The following is a 23,417-nucleotide window of genomic DNA, read 5'->3' as shown; positions in this document are numbered from 1 at the left end:
TTGGCTTAAGTCTGTGGAATTCTTGGCCAAATAGTTTCCGATGATGGAACCAGAGTTAATACCAAATGATAGAAGCAGTTCATAGTTGGCCTAGACCCACATCTCAAACTGATATTAACAGTTTCTTGGGTTTGGTTGGATATCATAGAAGGTTTGTTGAGGGGTTTTCGTCTATTTTATCTCCTTTGACCAAGTTGACTGAGAAGACAGTTAAGTTTGAATTGTCTAAAGCTTGTGAGAAAAGCTTTCAGGAATTGAAAAAGAGGTTTACTACTGCCCCAATTTTGACTTAACAGGAAGGTACTCAAGGCTTTGTAGTGTATTGTGATGCATATAGAGTTCATTTGGGTTGTGTTCTAATGCAGAATGGCAAACTTATAGCTTATGCCTCTAGAAAGTTGAAAGTTCATGAGAAGAACTATCCAACTCATGGCTTAGAGTTGGTTGTTATTGGATTCGCCTTGAAGATATACATGACGTCACTATTTTTATGGTGTTCATGTTGATGTATTCACTGATCACAAGAGCCTACAATATGTATTCATTAAGCGAGAGCTTAATCTCACGCAAAGGAGGTGGTTAGAATTGCTCAAGGTTTATGACATGAGAATTATTTACTACCCAGGTAAGGATAATGTTCATGAAGGTTGTCTATGGGTAGTACTGCCCATCTTGAAGAAGAGAAGAAAAAACTAGCAAGATATGTTCATAGACTTGCACACCTATGAGTTCGACTCATGGATTCCACAGAAAGAGGAATAATGGTAACGAATGGGGCTGAATCATCATTAGTGTGAGAAGTGAAAGAGAAGCAAGAACAAGATCCCATTTTTCTTGAATTTAAGCAAATGTTCATAAGCAAAGAGTATTAGCTTTTGAACAAGTGGGAGATGGTGTATTAAGATATCAAGGTAAATTGTGTACATATAGTGGATGGACTCCAAGAGAGCATCATGGATGAAGATCATAGCTCTAGATATTCCATTCATCCGCGTCTACAAACATGTATCGTTTTTTAAAAGAAGTATACTGGTGGAATGGCATGAAGAAGGGAATTGCCGAATTTGTTGCTAAGTTTCCAAATTGCCAACAAGTTAAAGTAGAGTACCAAAGTCCTAGTGGTTTTGCTCATAATATAGAACTTCCAGAATGGAAGCGGGAGATGATTAATATTGATTTTATGATAGGGTTACCAAGGTCTCGCAAGCAGCATTATTCCATTTGGGTTATTGTCGATAGAATGACAAATTCATCCCACTTTTTACCGGTAAAGACTACTTATTCAGCAGAAGATTATGCTAAGTTGTATATTCAAGAGGTTGTAAGACTTCATGGAGTTCCTCTATCCATCATTTCAGATAAAGGGGCACAATTTACTACACAGTTTTGAAAATCCTTTCAGAAAGGTTTGGGTTCAACGGTGTGCTTAAGTACTACCTTTCATCCTCATACAGATGGGCAAGTTGAGCGCACTATTTATACCCTAGAGGATATTTTGAGTGAATGCATGATTGATTTGAAAGGAAATTGGGATGATCACCTACCCATAATTGAGTTTCCCTACAACAACAGTTACCAGTCTAGCATCTAGATGGCTCCATATGATGGTTTGAAGTTGATGGAAAAGGGTTGATAGGACCAGATTTAGTTCATCAAGCTATGGAGAAGGTGAAGGTGATTCAAGAGAGGTTGAAGACGACTCAGAGTCGTCAAAAATCCTACACTAATGTTAGGAGAAGAGAGTTGGATTTTGAGGTAGATGATTGGGTTTACTAGAAAGTTTCACCCATGAAGGGTGTTATGAGGTTTGGTAAAAAGGTTTCAATTGAGAATATTGAGATCAATGATAACTTGTCTTATCAGGAGATTTTTGTGCAAATCCTAGATCGCCAAGTTTGCAAGTTGAGAACAAAAGAGGTAGCATTAGTCAAGGTACTTTGGAGGAACCAATTTGTTGAAGAAGCTACTTGGGAAGCTGAAGAGGACATGAAGAAGGGATATGCACATCTTTTTGAGTCCGGAGAGAATGCAGACCAAGGTACTAACTTTCTTTTAGTACTATTGGTTGAATTTGCTTGTAGGTGTTTGAACTTGATGTTGATACCCTAATTCTAGTAAAAGTAACCTCATTTGAGGACGAGTGTTCCCAAGTGGGATATATTGTAACATCCCGCAACTAGAAAGAACTAGGAAAGAATTTAAAATCTGAAAATACTTATTTTTGGAAAGAATAAGAAAATCTGGAAAATGTTTTAGTTAAAAGTGAGTTTTAGTCAACTTTAAACGGACATAAATCCTAGATCTAAACATCCCTTAGAATAATCTTTCTAACGTCGCGGAGTTTGCGCAATTTCAGTATCGTATGAGTGAGTTATGCCTTACGGAAGTTGGGTTGGTAGATTAAGGAAATCTCAAAGCCAAATTATGGAGTCCTTAATTAAATTTCCTATTTCGGTTAGGGGGTTAATGGGGTAAAATAAGACTTTACTCAGTTTAGAAGAAGTAGAACTTATGTTGAGGCTTTGAGAAGAGAGAAAAGAGGAGATAATCAAGAATTTGCCAAGGACGTTCAAGTTTTGCGAGTGAAATTTAGCGGGGGTGATCCCTACAAGGTATGTGAGATCACATAGTCATGGGTTAGTTCACCCACACTCCAATCTTGTTTTAATTCAGTGAGTTTAAGTTGTTTAAATGTTAAGAAAGTGAGTTCTTGATGAATATTGTTGAAAATTTGTTGATTTCTTGATGGTTGTGTTCTTGAAGTTTCTAGATGGTTTGGTTCATGATTCCTGGTGTAATTTATGGTCGAATTTATTGTATGTTGATAATACTAATTATCCTAAGTGTTTGGTGAAAAAACCATCGAAGTTTAGAGTGTTTAGAGATAAAAAATGAAAGAGGAAAGTCTAAAATGCCTGGATAAGGGGGTTGGGGCGTCGTAACTCTCAAAGCACCACAGAACAATCTATGTATGTAGGGCCTTGGGGGCACCACTCCAGCCAGAGTGTACCACCCAGCTAAGTGTAATTTGAGGGTCGAGCGGCCCATGTCTCTGAGCGCCAGGGTCGCAGTTCTCTCCATTCTTCCCCCCATCATTTCGTACTAGTTCCTAAGTGATGTACCTATGTATCCTACTTGATTCTAACACTCTAAGGTACATATAAATATCATGAAATCATTCATAAACATCATATCATGAACCTTGAATCCATAACCCAATTTAAGGAAAGCTAAGCTCAAATTCAAAGAAGTTAAGAGTCAAGTCTAAAAGTTAAGAAGAAAGTCAAAACAAAGTTCTTAAAAGTTTTCAAGTCTTTAGCAATATTTTAAATTTGTTTTTAAGATTTAAGTTTCAATCTGAGTAAAGATTAAAGAGTTGAGTTCATTTCTCAAAAGTTGTTTTCAACACATTTTTGGGAGTAGTATTGAGTACCGATATAGGGCTACGAGTTCATATTAATTGAAGTCTCCATAAACCATCTAGTCATCATGAGTATCAAAGAGCCATACTTTTTAGATGATCACTTAATTTAAGATAGTGGATCCACTAAGTTAAGTATTTCTATGCAACGGCAAAGTATAGGACAGTTATGGCAGCGTGCGCAAGACGTTGTATCACCACTTAGGCTAATAGTAGTGGTTGTCGGTTAGAGAATCTTCCACAGAAACCATGTTATTACATTATAAAAGTAAAGTTGAGCTTGTTATTGCATTTTTTTCAATGAACTAACTAAAGTGGTTGTAGGTTTACCCCTTAGATGTAACCAACGTCGTCATCCTCTTTGAGGACTAAGACTAGCCTCTTAATTTACATCATTGCATTCACAGGTCAAAACATGAAAAATTTAAAACTTTTCATTACTTCTAATTGGAGGTTTACATAGACCTCTACATACACATAATATATATATCCGTATCTAGTATACATAGACCCTTTGTATAGGAAGGTTACATAGCATTCTACTTCTATTGCACATGAGTACATAAAAATATAACATAGACATAATAGTCATAAAAGTTGTCTCTTCTCATAACCATCTAATAAGAGTGTAAGAACTTGGGCATAATCCCATAAATCAAAGTAAGAATGTCTCACATGGGATATACAATGTTTAATACTAAAATAGAAAGAAAGTACCATAGAAGTCTTTAACTACTAAGAAACTCCATAAGCTAGATAGTGGCATCACCCTTGGAGAACGAGGACCTACCTTACTTGGATGATCAAGATATCCAAGCCTTCCTCAAGTCGTCTCCAAAGCACCTCAATGACCGGAACCTAAAATATTGGGGAAAAGGACGAAATGGGGTTAGTAGGCCACTTGTACCAAGTATGAGACCATATGAACATATAATATCAAATCATGCTAAAAAGGACATTTTTATCAAAACATGCTACTTTATTCTTTGAAAAGCCTTATTCATCATCAAAGGAAAACATACAATTCAAAAAGGCATATTCATTAAGTCAAATCAAATACCATGCCCATAAACATACATAAACTCATAATCTAATACAACCCTATCATCAAGCAATCACATCATTAGCATTGATAAGAGTTTATCGTATCATGATAAAGAAGACTACTAACTCACGAATCCTCATCAAGCCAACAAGTGCAATGAACAAGCAAATCCCCATAACCTTACTCAATCATATGACCCAACAAGAACCATGACTAATATTCAACTTCACATAACATAAACTTTAAGGATACATAACATCATACATTTAGCAACATAAACCAATTGCATGTTCGTAAGAATATCAATCACCATATAATATCATTTACATGTAAAGTCATCATATTATCATCTTTTGCATTCATTATCATATACATACATAATATCAACCTTCTAAAGCTTCCCTCAAGGTAAACTAGTGCAAGGCATAAGTAGAGTCCCATACCCCTACCTAGGCTAAGTCAAACCTCTCAAGTCATCTAGTTAGTTTGTACTTCGTTGCTTTATTTTAGTTTAGGAAACACTTGTCTTAACCGACATAGACCACAAGAGCTAAGTGTGGAATCCGGTGTTGCAAAACCTTACACCGATGGAAGATGGTCTATCGGCCAAAGTAAAATCAAACATAAACTTAGCAATCTAGGTGGATCCACTAGCTAGTCTTCCTATGGGGGCAACATAGTTCAAGAACTAAAAGATAGGTATACTCCCTCTACATACGACTTGGAAATTGGGGCCTCCTCTCATGGGAATCCATTGGATGAGTATTCCTATTTGGGAAGTCAAACCCACATGTAGAACTATAGGGTGAATCTTCCTCTTTGGGAAGTCATCACCTCCCATTGTCAAGTTCACTCGGTGCTAAGCTAAATCCCTTTATTGAAATATCTCTAGTGTCTTTATTAATCATCATATCTTAATTTAGGTCATAGGGTCTAGACCTTGTATAATCATCATCATCATAGCTCAATAAGAATTGCATGAGTATAGTCCTTTCATTACAATTTATATAAGTGAGGTTAACACATTACATATCACTTCATAACAAGGCACCTTTGTAAGCATCAACATCCTTATAACATTCACATCTTACTCAAGCTCACAACCATAACCAATACATTTCAATTTAATCATCATACTAACCCTACCAATCCTAATCCAAGGCATACTCCAATTCATCATCATTATTCAATCACACTAAATCATAATTTGAAGTAAAGAATAGGGATCATAAGACTTACCAAGTCTCCTTCATAATTCATTACCAAGGTCTTACCATCAACCCTTACTTCAACCCAACTAGGTCATGACATCAACATAATTCAACAACCAACATGATAATAAGGCTAGGAGAATCACTATATCACAATTCAATACTAGATCATAGCTTAGGGCAATATACTTAGGTCAATTCACAACTTACTTCACAACATAGATCACTTATCAAGAACTAGTATGAAAGACTACAATTTACCTTAATACATCTATTATTAGTATAAAAATATCATCTAATAGTAATTCAACCAATAATCAAGTTAATTGAATCAAATACAACCTAATTCATATCAAGGTCAAACCTAGGTTAATGGTTAAGGGCCATCTCTACCAACTAGACCTAACCTTCCAGATATATCATAATTAAGTGAGAGTCCATGTTAATCTATTCATATTATCCAAAATAAACCATAAACAAATCAATGCATAACATGATTCTCGGGATTAAGAAGAACCCACATGAAAAAAAACTTTTGAAAATACTTTGAAGGAGCTCTTTGAGGAAAGAAGTATCAAAGGTGAATTAGATCCCATACCTTAACATTTGATGAAGAATTGATGGTGAAATCTTCCCTTACAGCTCCCTAAATCTCCCCCTAGCTTGTCTTCAATGGTGTCTTCCAATAGAGAGAGAAAGAAGAGAGATGGAAAAGAATTTTCTTTTTGAGTTGTAATTAGACTAATGGGATAGGGGTCTTTATATGGTGGTTAATAAACTTAATTAGAATCCCTTAAAACCTTAATTAACTACCTACCCCCTTCACTAATAAAATGAAACTAAGTTAAAACGTGCAGGAAAATTAGACCCATTGACGGTACGTCTGTGAGTCAATGATAACTATGCCCTTCCGTGCTGGACATCCGTCGTTCTTATCAGAGACTATGCAACTAGGGTCCTTCAACAAAAATTCTTAGTGATGTTCAACAGTTGGCAACGATGCCCCATCGATCCACACATAGATCGTCGACTGTATCTCGTGGTTACACACTGCCCAGGCAATGTTGACACCAACGTGCAAGGGTCCTGCTCAAGGGCCCTTGGTTGGTCCTTGGGGAGTCATACCCGGACGTTTTGACCGTGAATCAACTTTAACACATGTTATACACCCTTCCACAAAATTTCATAAATTTCTGAATCCTAAAAGCTAGTCAAATAGGCTAAGGCACACTAGTACCTTCTTGAACAAATTTCCAGACGTCATGGACGTTCTTGGACATTTTGGTTTCTAAACTTCCTTAATGACCTATATTCATTAAAACGACCCTTAAAATAGTGTCTAGACCTCATGAAACTTATTTTAGGCTTTAAGACATGTCTTAGATTTTCGAATTACATTATCCCCCCCTTAGGAACATTCGTCCCCGAATGACACTAAAACTCTTTTGAAGGAAGGAATAAACTCAAGACTAGCAGCCCAACCAAGACTAGAAGCCCAACCAACAATAGTACAAAACAATATCAACCATATCTGAAGTCACAAGACAATTCAAAAATTTCAATTTCCACACATAAGACACAATTATCACATTATGAGGAATTTCCTTCTCACAACAACAACATGATCTCAATATGATTTACACGAGTCAGTTATGCGAAATTTCAGCCCAATAACATGCTACATATCATTTCATAAAGACTCACCATATCATAATGCACCAAATAATTCAAACACACCAAAAAGCAAAATTTCAAGCTCAAGTGCACAACTTCATTTTAAGTCACTGCAAAGTAAAAATCAAAAATGCAGTTTGCGACACTTCAATAAAAATCAAAACAATTTCAATTTTAGTTATTATATTCATTATTAGTAAGAACTACTAAACTTAGTTATCAAATAAATGAGGGTAACAAGACTTCATGTCGGCCTCAGCCTCCCATGTTACACCCTCAACTTGGTGATTTTTTCATAACGCTTTTACGGAAACTACCTCTGTGTTCCTCAAGCTCTTAACTTGTCTATCAAGGATTTAAATCAGGACTTCCTCATAAGAGATATTATCCTTGACACCAAGATCCTCAATATGAAGAATAGACTCGGGATCATCGATACACTTCTTAAACATAGAAACATGGAAAATCGAATGAACCGAAGCCAATTCACTAGGGAGTTTCAATTCATAGGCAACCTTACCAACCCTTTGCAAGATTTCATAGGGAACCACATAACGAGGACTCAACTTCCCTTTCTTGCTAAATCTAACCACCCCTTTCATAGGTGAAATTTTCAAATACACCTTATCACTTTCTTCAATCTCCAAATCCCTTCTCCTATGATCGGCATAATACTATTGCCGACTATAGGCCGTTTGCAACCGGTTCCTTATGATATGAACTTTCTCCAAAGTCTTATAAATAAAATCAAGACCAAGAAGCGAAGTCTCACCTACTTCAAACCATCCAATAAGATACCTACACCTCCGACCATACAAGGCTTCATAGGGAGCCATGGAGATGGATGAAGGAAAGTTATTAATATAAGCAAACTCCACCAAAGGAAAATGCTTATCCCAATTCCCCTTGAAATCAATAATACAATCCCTAAGCATAACCTCAAGGGGTTAACTTACCTAGGAACTAAGGCACAAAACAACCACGTTGCATAGCTTCTAGCTTATGGTTGTGAAGTGCACCACAACCATGACTTAGAGACATAGTGATATTAAGAATCTTCCCTTCTTCTACTCTTTATCGTGTTGTGTAGAGCTTTTACATTTTGTGTCATTCTAGCATCTAAATTCCTTCTTGTATGTGCGTGTAGAAAAATGAACACATGAAGAAACGCAGGCCGGAGAGTTGGAGAAGCATTTTCTGGGGGAAACCAAGCTCCTCCTCAATCCCAAATTGTTGGAGTGCAAGTGCCTGCCAACCCAGCTGCGTTGAAGGATGGAGAAGTGAGAGCAACACTGATTCAGATGGCCCAAGCTATCACTGATCAGGCACAGGCTATCACAGCCCAGGCCACTAGAGAGGGCGCTCCTAGGGAGAACCCACATGCTAGCATCATGGCTAGCAGACTGAGAGATTTCACCAGGATGAATCCTCCAATCTACTTCGGGTCCAGAACCAATGAGGATACCCAAGAGTTTGTGGACAAGGTCCACAATATTATCTGTGTTATGGGTGTTAATGAAGAGGAGAAGGCTGATTTGGATGCATACCAGCTCAAGGATGTGGCTCATGTATGGTATAAGATGTGGGTAGATGGCCGAGCTCCAGGAGAAGTTCCCATCACTTGGGACATTCTCAAGACTGCATTCCTGGAGAAATTCTTTCCCAGAGAGCAGAGAGAGACTAAGTTTGAGGAGTTCATCAACCTACTTCAGGGAGGTATGTCAGTCAAGGAATACTCCTGCAAGTTTGTGATATTTTCCAAATATGCTTCTTCCCTGGTGTCCACTAGTAGGGATGAGATCAGCAGGTTTGTGACTGGTGTATCGGAGGATCTTGAGGACGAATATCGGGAAGCCATGTTGCATGATAACATGGACCTTGCTAGGTTGATGGTACATGCACAGCAGGTGGAGGAGTATTTGGAGGAAGAGAGGCCGAGAAGGCAAGAAGCCTAGGCCCTCGGATCAGATTGGTTCTAGTACTGGTAGGAGTTCTTTTGGAGTCCAGGACAGGTTCAAGTTCAAGAAGGGGCACCAGAACTCAGGTAATCCTACTCATTCCAGGAACACTAATGCCAAAGGGGATAAATCTGGCCCCAAGAAGGGCAATGATAGAAATGCCCAGCGTGACAGAAAGTCGTGTGGTAAGTGTGGTCGTTTGCATGGAGGTGAGTGCATGGTAGGTTCTAATGCCTGCTATGGGTGCGGTAAGAGTGGACATATGATCAGGGACTGCCCATATGTGAAGAATCAGGCCAAGGCAGATACTCAGCCTCGACCTAATCCTACTGCTGCAGCCGAGCCTCCCAAAAGGAACAGGTTCTATGCTTTGAAAGGTATAGAGGAGCAGGAGAAGTCAGGAGATGTGGTCACTGCTAACTTGCATGTCTTTTCTTTTCCTGTGTATGCATTGTTAGATCCACGATCCACCTTGTCTTTTGTTACTCCTTTAGTAGCTAGTAAATTTGACTGCTTCCTGAGATCTTGCATGAACCTTTTCTAGTTAGTACTCCAATAGGAGACAACATTAGAGCTGAAAGAGTATATAGAGATTGCCCAATAATTATTCTTGATAGAGTTACCTATGCTGACCTAATAGAATAAACCATGCTTGAATTTTATATAGTTTTGGCTATGGATTGTCTCCATAAATGCTCAGCTACCATAGACTGTCAAAACAGGGTAGTAAGGCTTCAGTTTCCTTATAGTTAGAGCTGGAATGGGAAGGGCGTAGTTCAAATCCAACAAGCCAAATAGTTTCCCATCTTAAAGCCAATAAGATGTTACCTGACGGGTATTTATACCACTTAGTCAACGTTAATGACTTAGAACATGAAGTTCCTTCCATAGACTCTGTGTCCATAGTGAATGAGTTTCAAGATGTCTTTCTAGAGGATTTACCAAGGATCCCTCCTAAATGCGAAATTGACTTTGGTATTGACTTAGATCCCAACACCAAAAAAATTTACATTCCTCCCTATAGAAAGGCTCCAACTGAACTCAAAGAGTTTAAGTTGCAGTTAAAAGATCTACTTGATAAGGGCTTCATCCAGCCGAGCATATCCCCATGGGGTGCTCCAGTGTTGTTCGTTAAGAAAAAGGATGGAACGCTTAGAATGTGTATCGATTATCGGCAACTCAACAAAGTCACTATAAAGAACAACTACCCTCTTCCCAGAATTGATGATCTATTTGATCAGCTCCAAGGTTCAAGTTTCTTCTCAAAAATAGATCTCCGTTCAGGGTATCACCATCTTAGAGTGAGACAAGAGGACATTCCTAAGACTGTCTTCCGTACTAGGTATGGTCATTACGAGTTTCTTGTCATGTCATTTGGTCTCACTAACGCACCAGCCTCGTTTATGGACCTTATGAATAGGGTCTTCCATGAATACCTTGATTCTTTTGTCATAGTATTTATAGATGACATCCTCATATACTCTAAGACCAGAAAAGAGCATGAATAGCATTTGAGAATGACATTGCAAGTACTCAGGAACATCAGCTGTATGCAAAATTCAGCAAATATGAGTTTTGGCTGAGATCAGTAGAGAACTGGCTGAGACCTCTCACTCCTACAGACATCCAGAGTTTCTTGGGTTTGGCTAATTACTATTTATTGAGGGCTTTTCCGCTAGTGGTGCTCCATTGACAGCTTTAACAAAGAAGAAGGTAAAGTTTTAGTGGTGTGGAACTTGTGAAAAGAGCTTCCAAGAGCTCAAAGACCGATTCACTACAGCCCCAGTCCTCACATTGCTGAGGAGTGGTGATGGGTATGTGATGTACTGTGATGCTTCCCGCGTAGGTTTGGGATGTGTTCTTATGCAGGATGGCAAGGTGATTGCATATTCATCAAGAAGTTGAAAATCCACAAGAAGAATTGCCCTACCCATGATCTTGAGTTCGCTGTTGTGGTATTTGCGTTAAAACTTTGGAGACATTATTATATGGTGTATATGTAGATGTATTTACTGACCCCAGAAGTCTTCAGTATGTTTTTACACAGAGAGAATTTAATCTTCGTTAGAGAAGATTGCTAGAGCTGCTCAAGGATTATGACATGAGTGTCCACTATCACCCAGGTAAGGCCAATGTAGTGGCCAATGCTTTGAGCCGATTGAGCATGGGCAGTGTGTCTTATATTGATGATGAGAAGAAGGAGCTGGTTAAAGAGGTACACTAATTGTCTAGGTTAGGTGTACGGCTGGTAGATAAACCAAGTGGGGGTGTTTCAGTTCATTCCAGTTCTAAATCCTCATTTGTTGTAGATGTTAAAGCTAAGCAGCATCTCGACCCAGTACTCATGGAGTTGACAGACTCAGTATTGAGTAAGCTGAATGAATCATTCTCCCTAGAGGGGGATGGTGTGCTTAGATACCAGAGCAGATTGTGTGTGCCCAATATTGATAATCTGAGACCTAATATTATTGCAGAGGCTCATGGCTCCAGGTATTCCATTCATCCAGGTTCCACCAAGATGTATCATGATCTCAAAGAGATCTATTGGTGGGAAGGTATGAAGCGAGATATTTCTAAGTTTGTGGAGGAGTGCCCCAATTGCCAACAGGTTAAGGCCGAACACCTTAAGCCTGGAGGTCTTACCAGTCGATTGAGATCCCAACATGGAAGTGGGAGGCTATTAATATGGACTTTGTGGTTGGTCTGCCTAGGACCAGGAAATTGCATGATTCCATTTGGGTCATTGTTGACAGAATGACTAAGTCTGCTCACTTCATTCCTGTGAAGTCTACTTAAAGGGCCGAAGAGTATGCCCAAGTTGTATATTAATGAGATAGTGAGTTGGCATGGGATCCCTTAATCTATCATTTCGGATAGGGGAGCCCAGTTCACTTCTCACTTTTGGAGATCTTTTCAAAAGACCTTGGGTACACAGGTGAAGCTCAGTACTGTTTTTCATCCTCAGAAGGATGGACAAGCAGAGCGTACCATTTAGACCCTTGAAGACATGCTGAGAGCATGTGTTATTGAATTCAAGGGGAGTTGGGATGATTACTTTCCACTGATTGAGTTCTCTTATAATAATATCTACCATTCAAGTATTGGGATGGCACGTTTTGAAGCACTGTATGGCAGGAGATGTAAGTCCCCAGTTGGGTGGTTTGAGGTAGGAGAGTCTTCCATCCTTGGCCCTGAGATCTTACATGAGGTTATGGAAAAGGTGAGCATGATCAGGGATAGATTGGCTACTGCTTACAGTCGTCAAAAATCCTATGCTGATAACAGGAAGAGGGCTCTTGAATTTGAGGTAGGTGATCAAATCTACCTGAAGATATCACCCATGAAAGGGGTGATGAAGTTTGGTAAGAAAGGGAAGTTGAGTCCGAGGTATATAGGTCCTTATGAGGTCTTAAAGCGAGTAGGGAATGTTGCCTATGAACTGAAGTTTCCAAAGGACTTGGCTTCTGTTCATCCAGTGTTTCATGTTTCGATGCTTACAAAGTGTCTAGGTGATCCGGCAGCCATCCTGCCTGTTGAGGGGTTAGGAGTCAATGAGAACCTTTCTTATGAAGAGGTTCCAGTTGCTTTAGATCGCCAAGTGAAGCAGCTGAGGAACAAGGAGGTTGCCACCGTAAAGGTGTTATAGAGGAACCACCTTGTTGAGGGAGCAACATGGGAGGCCGAGGCCGACATGAGATCCCGTTACCCTCACTTGTTTAGTTCTTGAGGTTATATATACTCTTCCTAAGTCTAATTTTGTTTATCAAACTCTAAATTTTAGTGCATTAGTTGGTTTTGGTGTTTTAAGTCCATAATTGTGTGTTTTATACTTTCACTATATTAGTTAATATGAGTTCATGCTTGCATTCATGTTGCTGTTTTGTATAGCGTTGACATGATTTTTGTGTCCCATGAGTTGTGATGTGCATTGGAGTTAAAGTGAGATTGAGAAGGAAGTTCCTCCATCTCAGATATGAAGCTCCAGATAAGTTTTGAGTAATGTGCATCATATAGAGTAAGTTGCGAATCAGATATTCACAAAGAGTAAAGTTTCAAGTATATTGATGTATTTTTCGAAAATACCCTCTTTGATTCAAAATGATGTGCAGTGTCATTCGGGGACGAATGTTCCTAAGGGGAGGAATAATGTAATATTCCAGAAAATGTACTTGTCTAGTGAAGATTTTATTAGGTTTTAAGAATATGTATTGGGGTACATAGGCATCCCAATGCGCAATATTAAGTAATATTAGGCATGTTAGAGAATATTGGCTTAAGGGTGTTAGCCAATTTCTATGTGTTAACAAGTAACTTAAGATATACTTTATGTTCAAATGCTCGAATCCAAGTTTGTTTAGAAAATATACCTGCAATGAAGACCCTAAGCTAAATTTTTTTATTTTATAGCTTACACACATTAGGTGAGACACATCCAAGTATCAAACCTAGGTACCATAGCACATGATCATTTAAATTGATCATGTCGATTAAGCAGTGCCCAAGGACATAGTGAGGATCCTTGGGACAAGAAGTGCGCAGCAACACATGTGCAAGCACATGTGCTATCGGCTAAGAGACCAAACGACCAAGCCCAACCAAATTCGATTAGGGCGGTTAAGGGGCAGGTGCGCATCGGGTCAAGCCACGTGGGGCCTAGATTCCTAACCAACCCTAGTCTCTAACTAACATACCTAACTAGATATCTAACCTAGGACTAACTTAAATAAACTAACTAGTGTGCCTGAAATCCTAAGACCTAACCGGGTGACACTAGAAGAGTAGCTAACAAAAGAAACATCCTAGTACCTAGCCTAGGATGGTCCAAAGGGGTTGGTTATGGTCCTAGTGACTTAGGTTTACTTTAGTAATTACTCTAGGTCACTTAATTAATTAATTAAAAATCATGGTCAAACCCGAACCCTTAGAAAATTTTCAGACTTTGGCTAAGTCAAATGCTCTCTTACTTTTAATCAATTTAGGAGGGGTGTTTTGTTAATTAGCTGATTGATTTATTAAATTAAGTTAATTAGCCTAAGTTGAATTAGTCAATATTCATTTCCTAAGACTTAGACTCACGTTTAACTAGGTAAGAAACTCTCGACTGAAAACCAGTGAAGAAATGTGAGAAAAATAGAAAATACTCTCGGTTCTCCTTAGACAATTTCAAGGCAATTCTTCAAGATTTTTGTGCAAAGTACAGTGTGATATTTGTAGATTCAATTCTACAGTAAGGTATGGGTTATCTCTCTTGGATTCCTTTCCCCAGGAGGCTTTTGAAACGTTTGAAATTCAAGAAAACCGAAACTAGGGTTTCCCAATGAAATTTTCGAATGTTCATCTCCCTGGTTCTCCCTATTTCCAATTCTAGTAGTATGTATAATGCAAATCTCTAGCATGTTGTTGGTATGTGGTGCTAACTGATCATTATGTGTAGGTTTCTGTGATTTGATATTGTCGAATGAGACCTATAGGTTATATCCGTATGATTAATGCCTAATTGTGTTCGAGAAGATGAAATTTTTATAAGTCGTTTATGAAAACTTCAGTTTACTGTTGAAAGGAATGAAGGCTTCGATTACTGTTTGTGTTTTACAGTAGATATGTTTGTAAGTGTTTGGAATGCAATGCTTCCAAGAAGAAATAAGAATGAGAATCAAAGCTAGTTAATGAATCTTCAATGCCAAATCAACTTTATAGCTTGGCCAAACTAAACACTGAATTGTTTCTATGAGCTAATCAAATGTTAAAAGTTGGCTTGCTTAAAATGATTAGATTACTATAGTATATACCTGAAGTTAATTGATTTGGCTAGTTATAATATCATGACAAGTGTTTAGTGAAAGTTTGGTTTATTCCAATAAATTGGCTAGTAATATTATTTCTGAAAAATGATATAGAGTTGTCCAATGACTAAGTCGTACTAATCTTATATGGCCAATTTAAATTATAATGTTCTTGTAAGCCCAAATACATGTTTTGACTTGACAAGTTTTAACTCAATGAACTCATAACCTAGGGTATGCCAATGATTGGGACAAGTTCCAACATACCCTATCTAAATGAACTTGTGAACATAGTAGCACATTGAATAAGTCCTTATAACTTTCATAAAGAATGGTACAAGACTACCAAATAACATTGAACAAGATAAGTTGAGTAATGAAAGAACTAAAAGCTTATGAGTTATGAAATTGACCTAGAATGGGGTGTTAAAGGAAGTGAGACAAGTCTCACTTGCACCTAAACAATAATGTTAAAGGAAGTGAGACAAGTCTCACTTGCACCTAAACAATAATGTTAAAGATACTCACATAAGAGGGTATTAAGAAAATCGTGAGACAAGTCTCATTCACACCATAATGATAAAGTAATTTCACATTCATCAAGTATGGAAAGGGATGACAAGTCATCCATTGAGCTAAGCATACCTCATATTAGAAGCAAGCTTGCATAATGTATGAGTCAACTCTAAAAGTTGTGAAGTATAAAAATTGAGCAAAGCACCGATAGACTAGTAATGAGCTTGTGCAAGAACATGTAAGCCTCATGAGATGAGACTACCACCAAGGAGGGTAAGGGTCTCCAAATTCTCCTAGTCTTTGAACTATGTCGCTACCATAGGTTACTAGCTAGTGGATCCACCTAAGAAAGCTAGGAAGTATTCGGTTTCACTTTGGCCGGTGAACCACCTCTTTTAGTGTAGAGAAGACACTGGATTTCATGTTAGCTCACATGATCTATGTCGGTTAAATGCTAAAGATTTCTCTAAGAAAGTAAGAAACAAAGAAAGAAAGAACTAGGAAGATGAAGGGTGTTCGGATAGGATGACCAAAGGGTGAGGTTAGACTAAGTAATGATGTAAGTCATTCTTAGTCATTGCATAGAAAGATTCCAATGGAAGTCTTATAAGAATATCCTAAGTCAACCTAGCATGTTCAAAGTGAACGTGAGATCAAAGAAGAAGATATGTAAGTTCAAAGAGAAATAGATAAGCAAAAGCATAAGTATATCAAATCATCAGTGTTCGATAAGAATGAAATTTTAACAGTTATTGGCTTATGCCAATAAAGGGAGCAAAACATAATGACTCATCAATTGGAGTATGAATATATGCCCCAACATCTTCATATTATGCAAATGATCAAATAATGGGCATATCCAAAAAGATTGGCTTATAACGACTTCATGCCCAATTTAACAAGAATGGAAAGAATAACTTGTGAGTAGGGTAGCCAAATCATCTCCTTAGTCTTTTGGACTTACTTGATTCGTTGTAGAAATGGGACTACAATGAATCATTGCACTCGTAAGTAAAACATAGGATCAAAGGAGATCATTGAAATATACAACAAAAAGAAGAAATGACCAAAAAATAAACTAAGTGTGGGGAGAGGAGCTCTCGGCCTAAGGGGAGCAAAACTATTAAATTTTGCTTGAGTTGTTCTAAAATTATGTTCATGATTCCAAGGTCTTGTGTTCATATAGAAAATGATTTGTGTGCTTTAAATGCATAAAAATATGTCATATTCATAGCATGATTCATAAATAATGAATTAGGAAAGTAAAGTGACTTCACTTTCCAAAAATGGCATAGTGCTATAGGAAGAGCTTTCCTTGATCATGCATAGTCCTTATGTGTTTATGTGCATACACCCATACTTAGTACAAGAGTGTATACAATTACTATTTTTATAGGTGCAGGGCCTTGAAGAAGATTGAAGATTAGATGAAGTTGTTTGGACTAGTACCTCCAAACTTTGGTAGGTCCTCTTGAGTTCGAGGATGCTGACGCTTTACTCTCTAGCTTTAGTAGATTAGACATAGTCAGTGGATATTGTCTCTAGCGTTTCCTTTCAAAAATTTGTTCAAGCTTTCGTATTAAGGCTGGTTTGGCAACTATTAATGATATTATGAATTCTTCATTTCAATTGTTCAATCTGTGAATAGATGGTTGTTTATTTTGAGTTGTTAGTATATCACTTTTATGCAAAAATTATATGAAGTCTAACTATACTTCAGCAAAGTTAAAAAGTTTTAAATTTTCCGCTAAATTTAACTGTATGATTGTGATGAAAGCTAAGTAGAGGCTTGTCAGCGACCTCTGAGAGATTATCGACGCCGGTCTCATCTAGGGTCTAGGACCCGGGTGTGACATACAAGCCAAATATGCTATCAAACTAAACTCGACGTACTGAACTCAATGAACCCATCGAAACATAAATTTGGATCTCCTTTACCCGAAACTTATGAAAGTCTCAATAAACTAACATAATTCTTAAAAAGACCAAACTTCCCTTGAACCTCCAAAATAATTAACAAAAACCTCACATAGACCTATTATCCTAAATCCATGGAACCATCAAAAATTTGATCCGAGCATCTGAATTTCGAACATTGACCAAAGTCAATCCAAAGACTAAAATCAAAACAACTTGAAAATGAGGATCTCAAATCAGTAAAACACTTCAGAATCAGAAAACGACGACACTGTACGATCAAATTTCTCGTTTTGAAGGTGATGGAGCTGATGAAATTTCATTCAGAGACTCAAAACTTCGACTATTACTAAAAACACCTTTAAAAAACTTAAGCCTTTCCACTCATAACTTTCAAAAATCGCAACTTTTTAAACAAATTTTAAACCTAACTTCATAAACTCGGCTTAAATAATGACTTAGGACAACTATTAGAAGGGGTAAAATGATAATTTTATAAAAAAATTAAAATTGACCTTCCGGGTGATTAAATGTAGTTGAATATCAACGACACCCTCCACCGTTTTGATTTTGGCTTAGTACTTTGAATTTAGAGCTATACTGGAAACTAATTTGGTTGAGCTAGATTAATGTTCTCTCTCCCTTCATGTATATTTTATTTCATGAACACAAAAATAAGGAGGTTTAATTTTACTAGGAGCATTGCATATTCTGCAATTTTAATGAATTGTAAATAGTTTAAGTAGAGTCTTATACACTCATACATAAGAGGAGAAATCAGAAAAGAAATAATAAAAATGGATATTTAAATTTTATGCTTTTACAGCATAATGTCAATGAGTTTTAATGATTTTCTCTTCTCTCTTTTTTTATAAATTTTTTTTGTTTATTTTTAAGGGCAACTTTCACATATAGCAAACATAAAATTCACTATAGCAAAGTTTGCATAATTGCACTCCATAGAAAACATATAAATGTATAATTCGCTATACATATACAATTAAAGCGAATTGTATAAAATGAAGTGTATAAAACGAGAAAGAGAAAGAGACTTGGGCAGAGAATTGTATAAAACGAAGTGTATAAGATGAATTGTATGTGTAATTATAAGTGTATATAACGATTATATGCAATTTGAATTTGTATAAAATGAGGAAGAGAGAGACAAAAGAGATTTGGGCAGGAAATATACAATTGAATCGAATTGTATAAAACGAAAAAGAGAGAAACTATATACAATTTAAATTTGTATAAAACAAGAAAGAGAGAATGGCAAAAGCTAACCAAAAATATATGTATTTATACAATTTCCTCTCGCTTTATACAAACACAAACGCATTTTATACATTTGTGTTTGTATAAGGATATATAATTATTTAAGAAAAATCGAATTTAGAGAGAGATTTTAGGAAAAATTGGAAGAAATTGGAAGAGTAAAAATAGCTAACAGATTTGTATTAAGATAGAGGGTGGGCCACAACCAATTAAAAATTATTGATTTGGGAAGAAATTTTAGGGATAACTAAAGAAAATGGGAGAGAAAAGATAGGGAATGAATTTGAATAAAAATATATCTTCTGCTTGATGAGTGGGTCCGAACCAAATGGCAAAATTTGTGCAAATTTGCTACGGAGTACAAATGTTTCAAACAGTAGCTATAGGATTTATTTTAATTTAAATGTTTGCTATTATGTACAATTTTCCCTATTTTTAATATTTCCAATTTTATCTATGAACAAATTTGAATGTAACAAGAAAACATCAATTTTATCTAGTCGGAGACCTTTGGGTAAAAAAAAAATAAAATTTGAGACCTTTAATTATCCAATGGGAGATTAGTATATCATTGTTACATTATAAAACTATACTATAAAGATAACTAGACAAGGGACAACCGCTTAACGACATCCAGGTATGATGATGATGTGTTTGATATCAACGAAAATATTTTTCTTACAAATAATTTTTAAATTTTTCTGGATTGATTAAATTTTTTTAGAAAAATCATGTTTCAGGAAAATAGATTTCTCCAAAATGAGCAAAGTAATTGAGAAAGCCTCGTGAGATATGATCATCATTACTCCATTAATGATCATTTTAGTGAATTCGTGTAATTTATGTATGAGAATTTATCTATTATTTTCAGTTTTCAATCGGATGTGTACCAACTATTTTTCTACATATACAAAATATGGAGTTGAATCGATAAATATTTATTTATAACTATTTTAAAATTAAAATTACCATTTAAGTTAGAATCAACGTCGAATTCTAGATATTCAAACAAAATATAAACTAAGCTAAAGAATACGAAATGAAACTCACAAGATCGTCCTTAGATTATATATAATTTGCGCAAACAAAGAAAATTGATATGCGCAAATAAAAAAGTTAATTCATCAAAATTGAGACATGAAGAAAGAACCTTATTTTATTTTGAAATGGTAAAATATATAAAAAAAGAACTACATTATCCACCCAAATAGAAAAAAAAAATCAAAAAAATGTCACAAGGTTCTGCTAAAGTATACAAAGAAGTGACACGATGACAATTACATGGCATTTTATTGTACAACCATAGTTATTTTAATTAAAAACACAAGACGATGAAACAAAACAAAACAAGAAAAATCTTGGTTTTTACAATCTTGGACTTCCAACCAAAACCAAAATCTTTCCAAACTTGTCTATTGGATGATAAAATTCTACAGTATGATTTTTTCTAAAATTGGCAATTTTTTATCATATGGTACTTTAATATTCTTTTTATAGAGTCCTAGCCTATCAGCACTCAACTTTGTCATGTAGGTAGATTTCTTGTATTCTTGCCATGTAAATTCCTTGTACAAACTTTCTTCTCCTTCTTCCATTAAAGATGATAAAGGCAGTATTTTTTCATTCAAAGGAGGCCCACCAAAATAAATCATTGACAATCTTGACTTTACACTGTTTGCCAAGACTCTATGTTTTACACTCTTAAACCTTCCATTAGTCAGTACCTGCCATAAAAACATGCACAAACAAATTAAAATTAATCAACCACGAAATGCCAATTTGTGAAAAATAACCCCTTTTGTCATGTACCATTAAAGTTATATGCCTATAGATTAATCCTATTTGTACAATCAATAGTTTTTGAAAAATTGGAGAAACTAAGTACGAAAATCTGAAAAATGATATTTTTAGTATGGACAAATTAAAAGTAGACGGTTTGATCATTTTTTATCATGAAATTTGAAAATTGGAGAAACAAAAACAGTTTGTTTTTCAAATTTTTGCAATAAAACATGGCTGTTAAGCCTACACGCTTATTAATTTCAAAAGTAAAAAAAAAATTGTTTAACAATGAAAACAAACTGAAGTTGTTTTACACTTTAAAAAAAGAAGGTAAAAAACGCCATTCTGTTGTTATTTAAATTTTTGAAAAAACTATGAAAGTAGAATTCTAAAATTTTATTTCAACATCACAGAGAAGTGGAAACTTTTCATGTATACAAAATTCCAAAAAAAAATCACATGAAAAATGTTGGTACTAGCTAGTAGTAATTATTACCTGCAGAGAATCTCCAACAATGATGAAAAATGAGTGCTCATCAGGTGGAACTGAGACCCATGTACCATCTTTAAGTGATATTTGGAGTCCAGTTGTATTATTAGACCTTATAATTGATATTACTTGTGGATCTGTATGCTCACCAAAACCAATAAAATTTCTACCACCTTTCAAATATGCTTCAATTTCTGTGCATGGTGGATAATGGTTTATCCTAAAACAAGAGTCACTCTTTTCATTCTTTAGCATCCTACTGAGCACATTTTTTGGCTCAATATTCAAGCCATCTGCTATCTTTTCTAGTACAACACATGCTATATTTCTAACGGATGTCACGTATTTATTCAGACCATACCTATAGAATATAAACACAAGAACGTCAAAAATAATCGAAAATATTATTGATCCTTCTGAAATTAAGAAGAAAAAAAACTATATAAATACAAAACAAAGCCAATGAAATTGCCTCTTTTTCTTAATATAATTATAATGGTTTACTCGATAACGACTACTGATGATCAAAGTATAAAAAATTATACCTCAAAAAAAAATATCAACTTTTTCATATAATAAAAATTTAAATCACACGTGTAATTATATGACTTTAAAATAACAAGTTAATCAAATCAAATCTTACTTGCTTGTATAATTGAAAAGGTCACCGATATTCAGAATATTTACTAAAAGAAAAGGTATAGTCGGTGACAGATTTGCCAACGGCAATATAGTAAAAAGTAAGAAATGTTGTTTAAAAGTCTAAAATGCCTATTTCTGTTTCAATTTAAGTATCACAGCTGAAATATATTAAAAAAATCTTTCAAAAATAGATTTCAATTTTTTTAAAGAAAAACAATGAAATCTCAACATTACAAGACGGACACAAAAAAAAGATAGAAATAGAGGGAGTATATATATATATTATGTATATATATATATATATCAAAAGTTGTAGAAATTACCAGAAAAGATGAGGAGTTTGAGGAATGGTGACGGATTTATCCGAGACGAGTCCATCGTTTAGCGGCAATAGAAGATATTCAACCCAACCGACATCGCCATGTGAGCCAATTCTCTTGTTACCATAACCGTAAGGGGAAGCAGGACCGGCTTTGTCCTTGTCACACTGTGGTAAATCAAACAACTTTACTGCATCACTTTCTAATTTAATTATCGTTTCATCAGGAACACCGTGATTGATGATCTTAAAGAATCCGAATTCTTCACATGCTTTTGTTATAAGGAATTTAGCATTAGGATCTAACATGTCAATCACTGGAATAACACTATTACTATTATTATTACCAGAGGTAGATTTGCATGTTCTAAATAAGTTTGAAGAATTTGGAAGAATTGGTTCATTAGATGAAACCACCATTTTCGAAAAGAAGATTTTTTTGATGAATTGGGAATTTTCTCTTCTTCTTGTTATTGTAATGCATGAGAGCAAGGCGTTACAAACTATTTATAGTGTACAAAGGAAAGCCATCTGGGGTTAGTGATGACAGATGTTCTCTTCGATTTGCTACGCAGTTTATGCCATCTGGACATCCCTTTTTTTCTTTAATTAAAGAATAAATACATTCTAAACTATTATAAATGGTATATAGATATCATTAGTCGTATTTTTAAAATATTTATATTTTTCTCATACAAAAACTAGAAGATCTACATATTTTATACTATCGAACATACATATGTTATAATCTTATTCATCGTTCAACCTTTATTAAGTATCATATCAACGTATAAGATTGTGCCATGTATCCTTATTTAGTTATCCTTTAGAGTAAAGAACATTCTTTAATTTTTGCACGATAAGAGCACCAACATCCTAAAATTATAAAAAAAAAATAAATATCAACATGTTATTTATAATATTTGGAATAATATATCATTGTTTTTCACTATTTTTTTTTTTAAAAAGAAAGAAATATGACAAATTAAAGAGGACAAAAAGGTTTTTTTTTTTATACTGTCACGTAAATGTTGCTATTTTTTTATTTTTTGGTCATGCTAGTCTAGTAACATTGAAGACGTGTAATGTAGACCAAGAATAAATCCTGTAAGGGTTGTTTCGTTGATTACGTAGATATTAGATGTAGTGCTTGTGTCAGCATAAATTTAATACATGTTATTTTTAGAAAAAGTTTTTTGACAAAGATGAAAATTTGGAGTAATCAATTGTTTTAAAAATATTTTTGAGTTGCTAGTTATTATGATTTGTAATATATTTTATCATATTTTTATTTAAGATTATTACTTTATTTATTCCACGTTACTTGGTATAAATAAAATTTTGAAAACTAAATACTTATTTAATATATTTAAAATCATTAGTT

At 35.4% G+C, this 23,417-nt stretch overlaps 1 protein-coding gene across 1 annotated transcript; it reads right to left on the bottom strand.

Annotated features, from left to right (window-relative positions):
* Nucleotides 1-20,223: 20,223 nt before the first annotated feature.
* On the bottom strand, nucleotides 20,224-22,453 carry LOC107028217 (gibberellin 2-beta-dioxygenase-like). The gene is made up of 3 exons (XM_015229260.2): nucleotides 22,038-22,453; nucleotides 21,079-21,433; nucleotides 20,224-20,524 (listed from the first exon to the last, which is right to left on the bottom strand). The coding sequence occupies exons 1-3, from the start codon at nucleotides 22,451-22,453 to the stop codon at nucleotides 20,231-20,233; spliced, it is 1,065 nt and encodes a 354-aa protein (XP_015084746.1). The 3' UTR covers nucleotides 20,224-20,230.
* Nucleotides 22,454-23,417: the final 964 nt, after the last annotated feature.

This window comes from Solanum pennellii, chromosome 8, assembly GCF_001406875.1.
Source record: "Solanum pennellii chromosome 8, SPENNV200".
Classification (NCBI taxonomy): domain Eukaryota; kingdom Viridiplantae; phylum Streptophyta; class Magnoliopsida; order Solanales; family Solanaceae; genus Solanum; species Solanum pennellii.
Note: the sequence above shows the minus strand (reverse complement) of the source record. Positions and strands in the feature narration are given on the sequence as shown.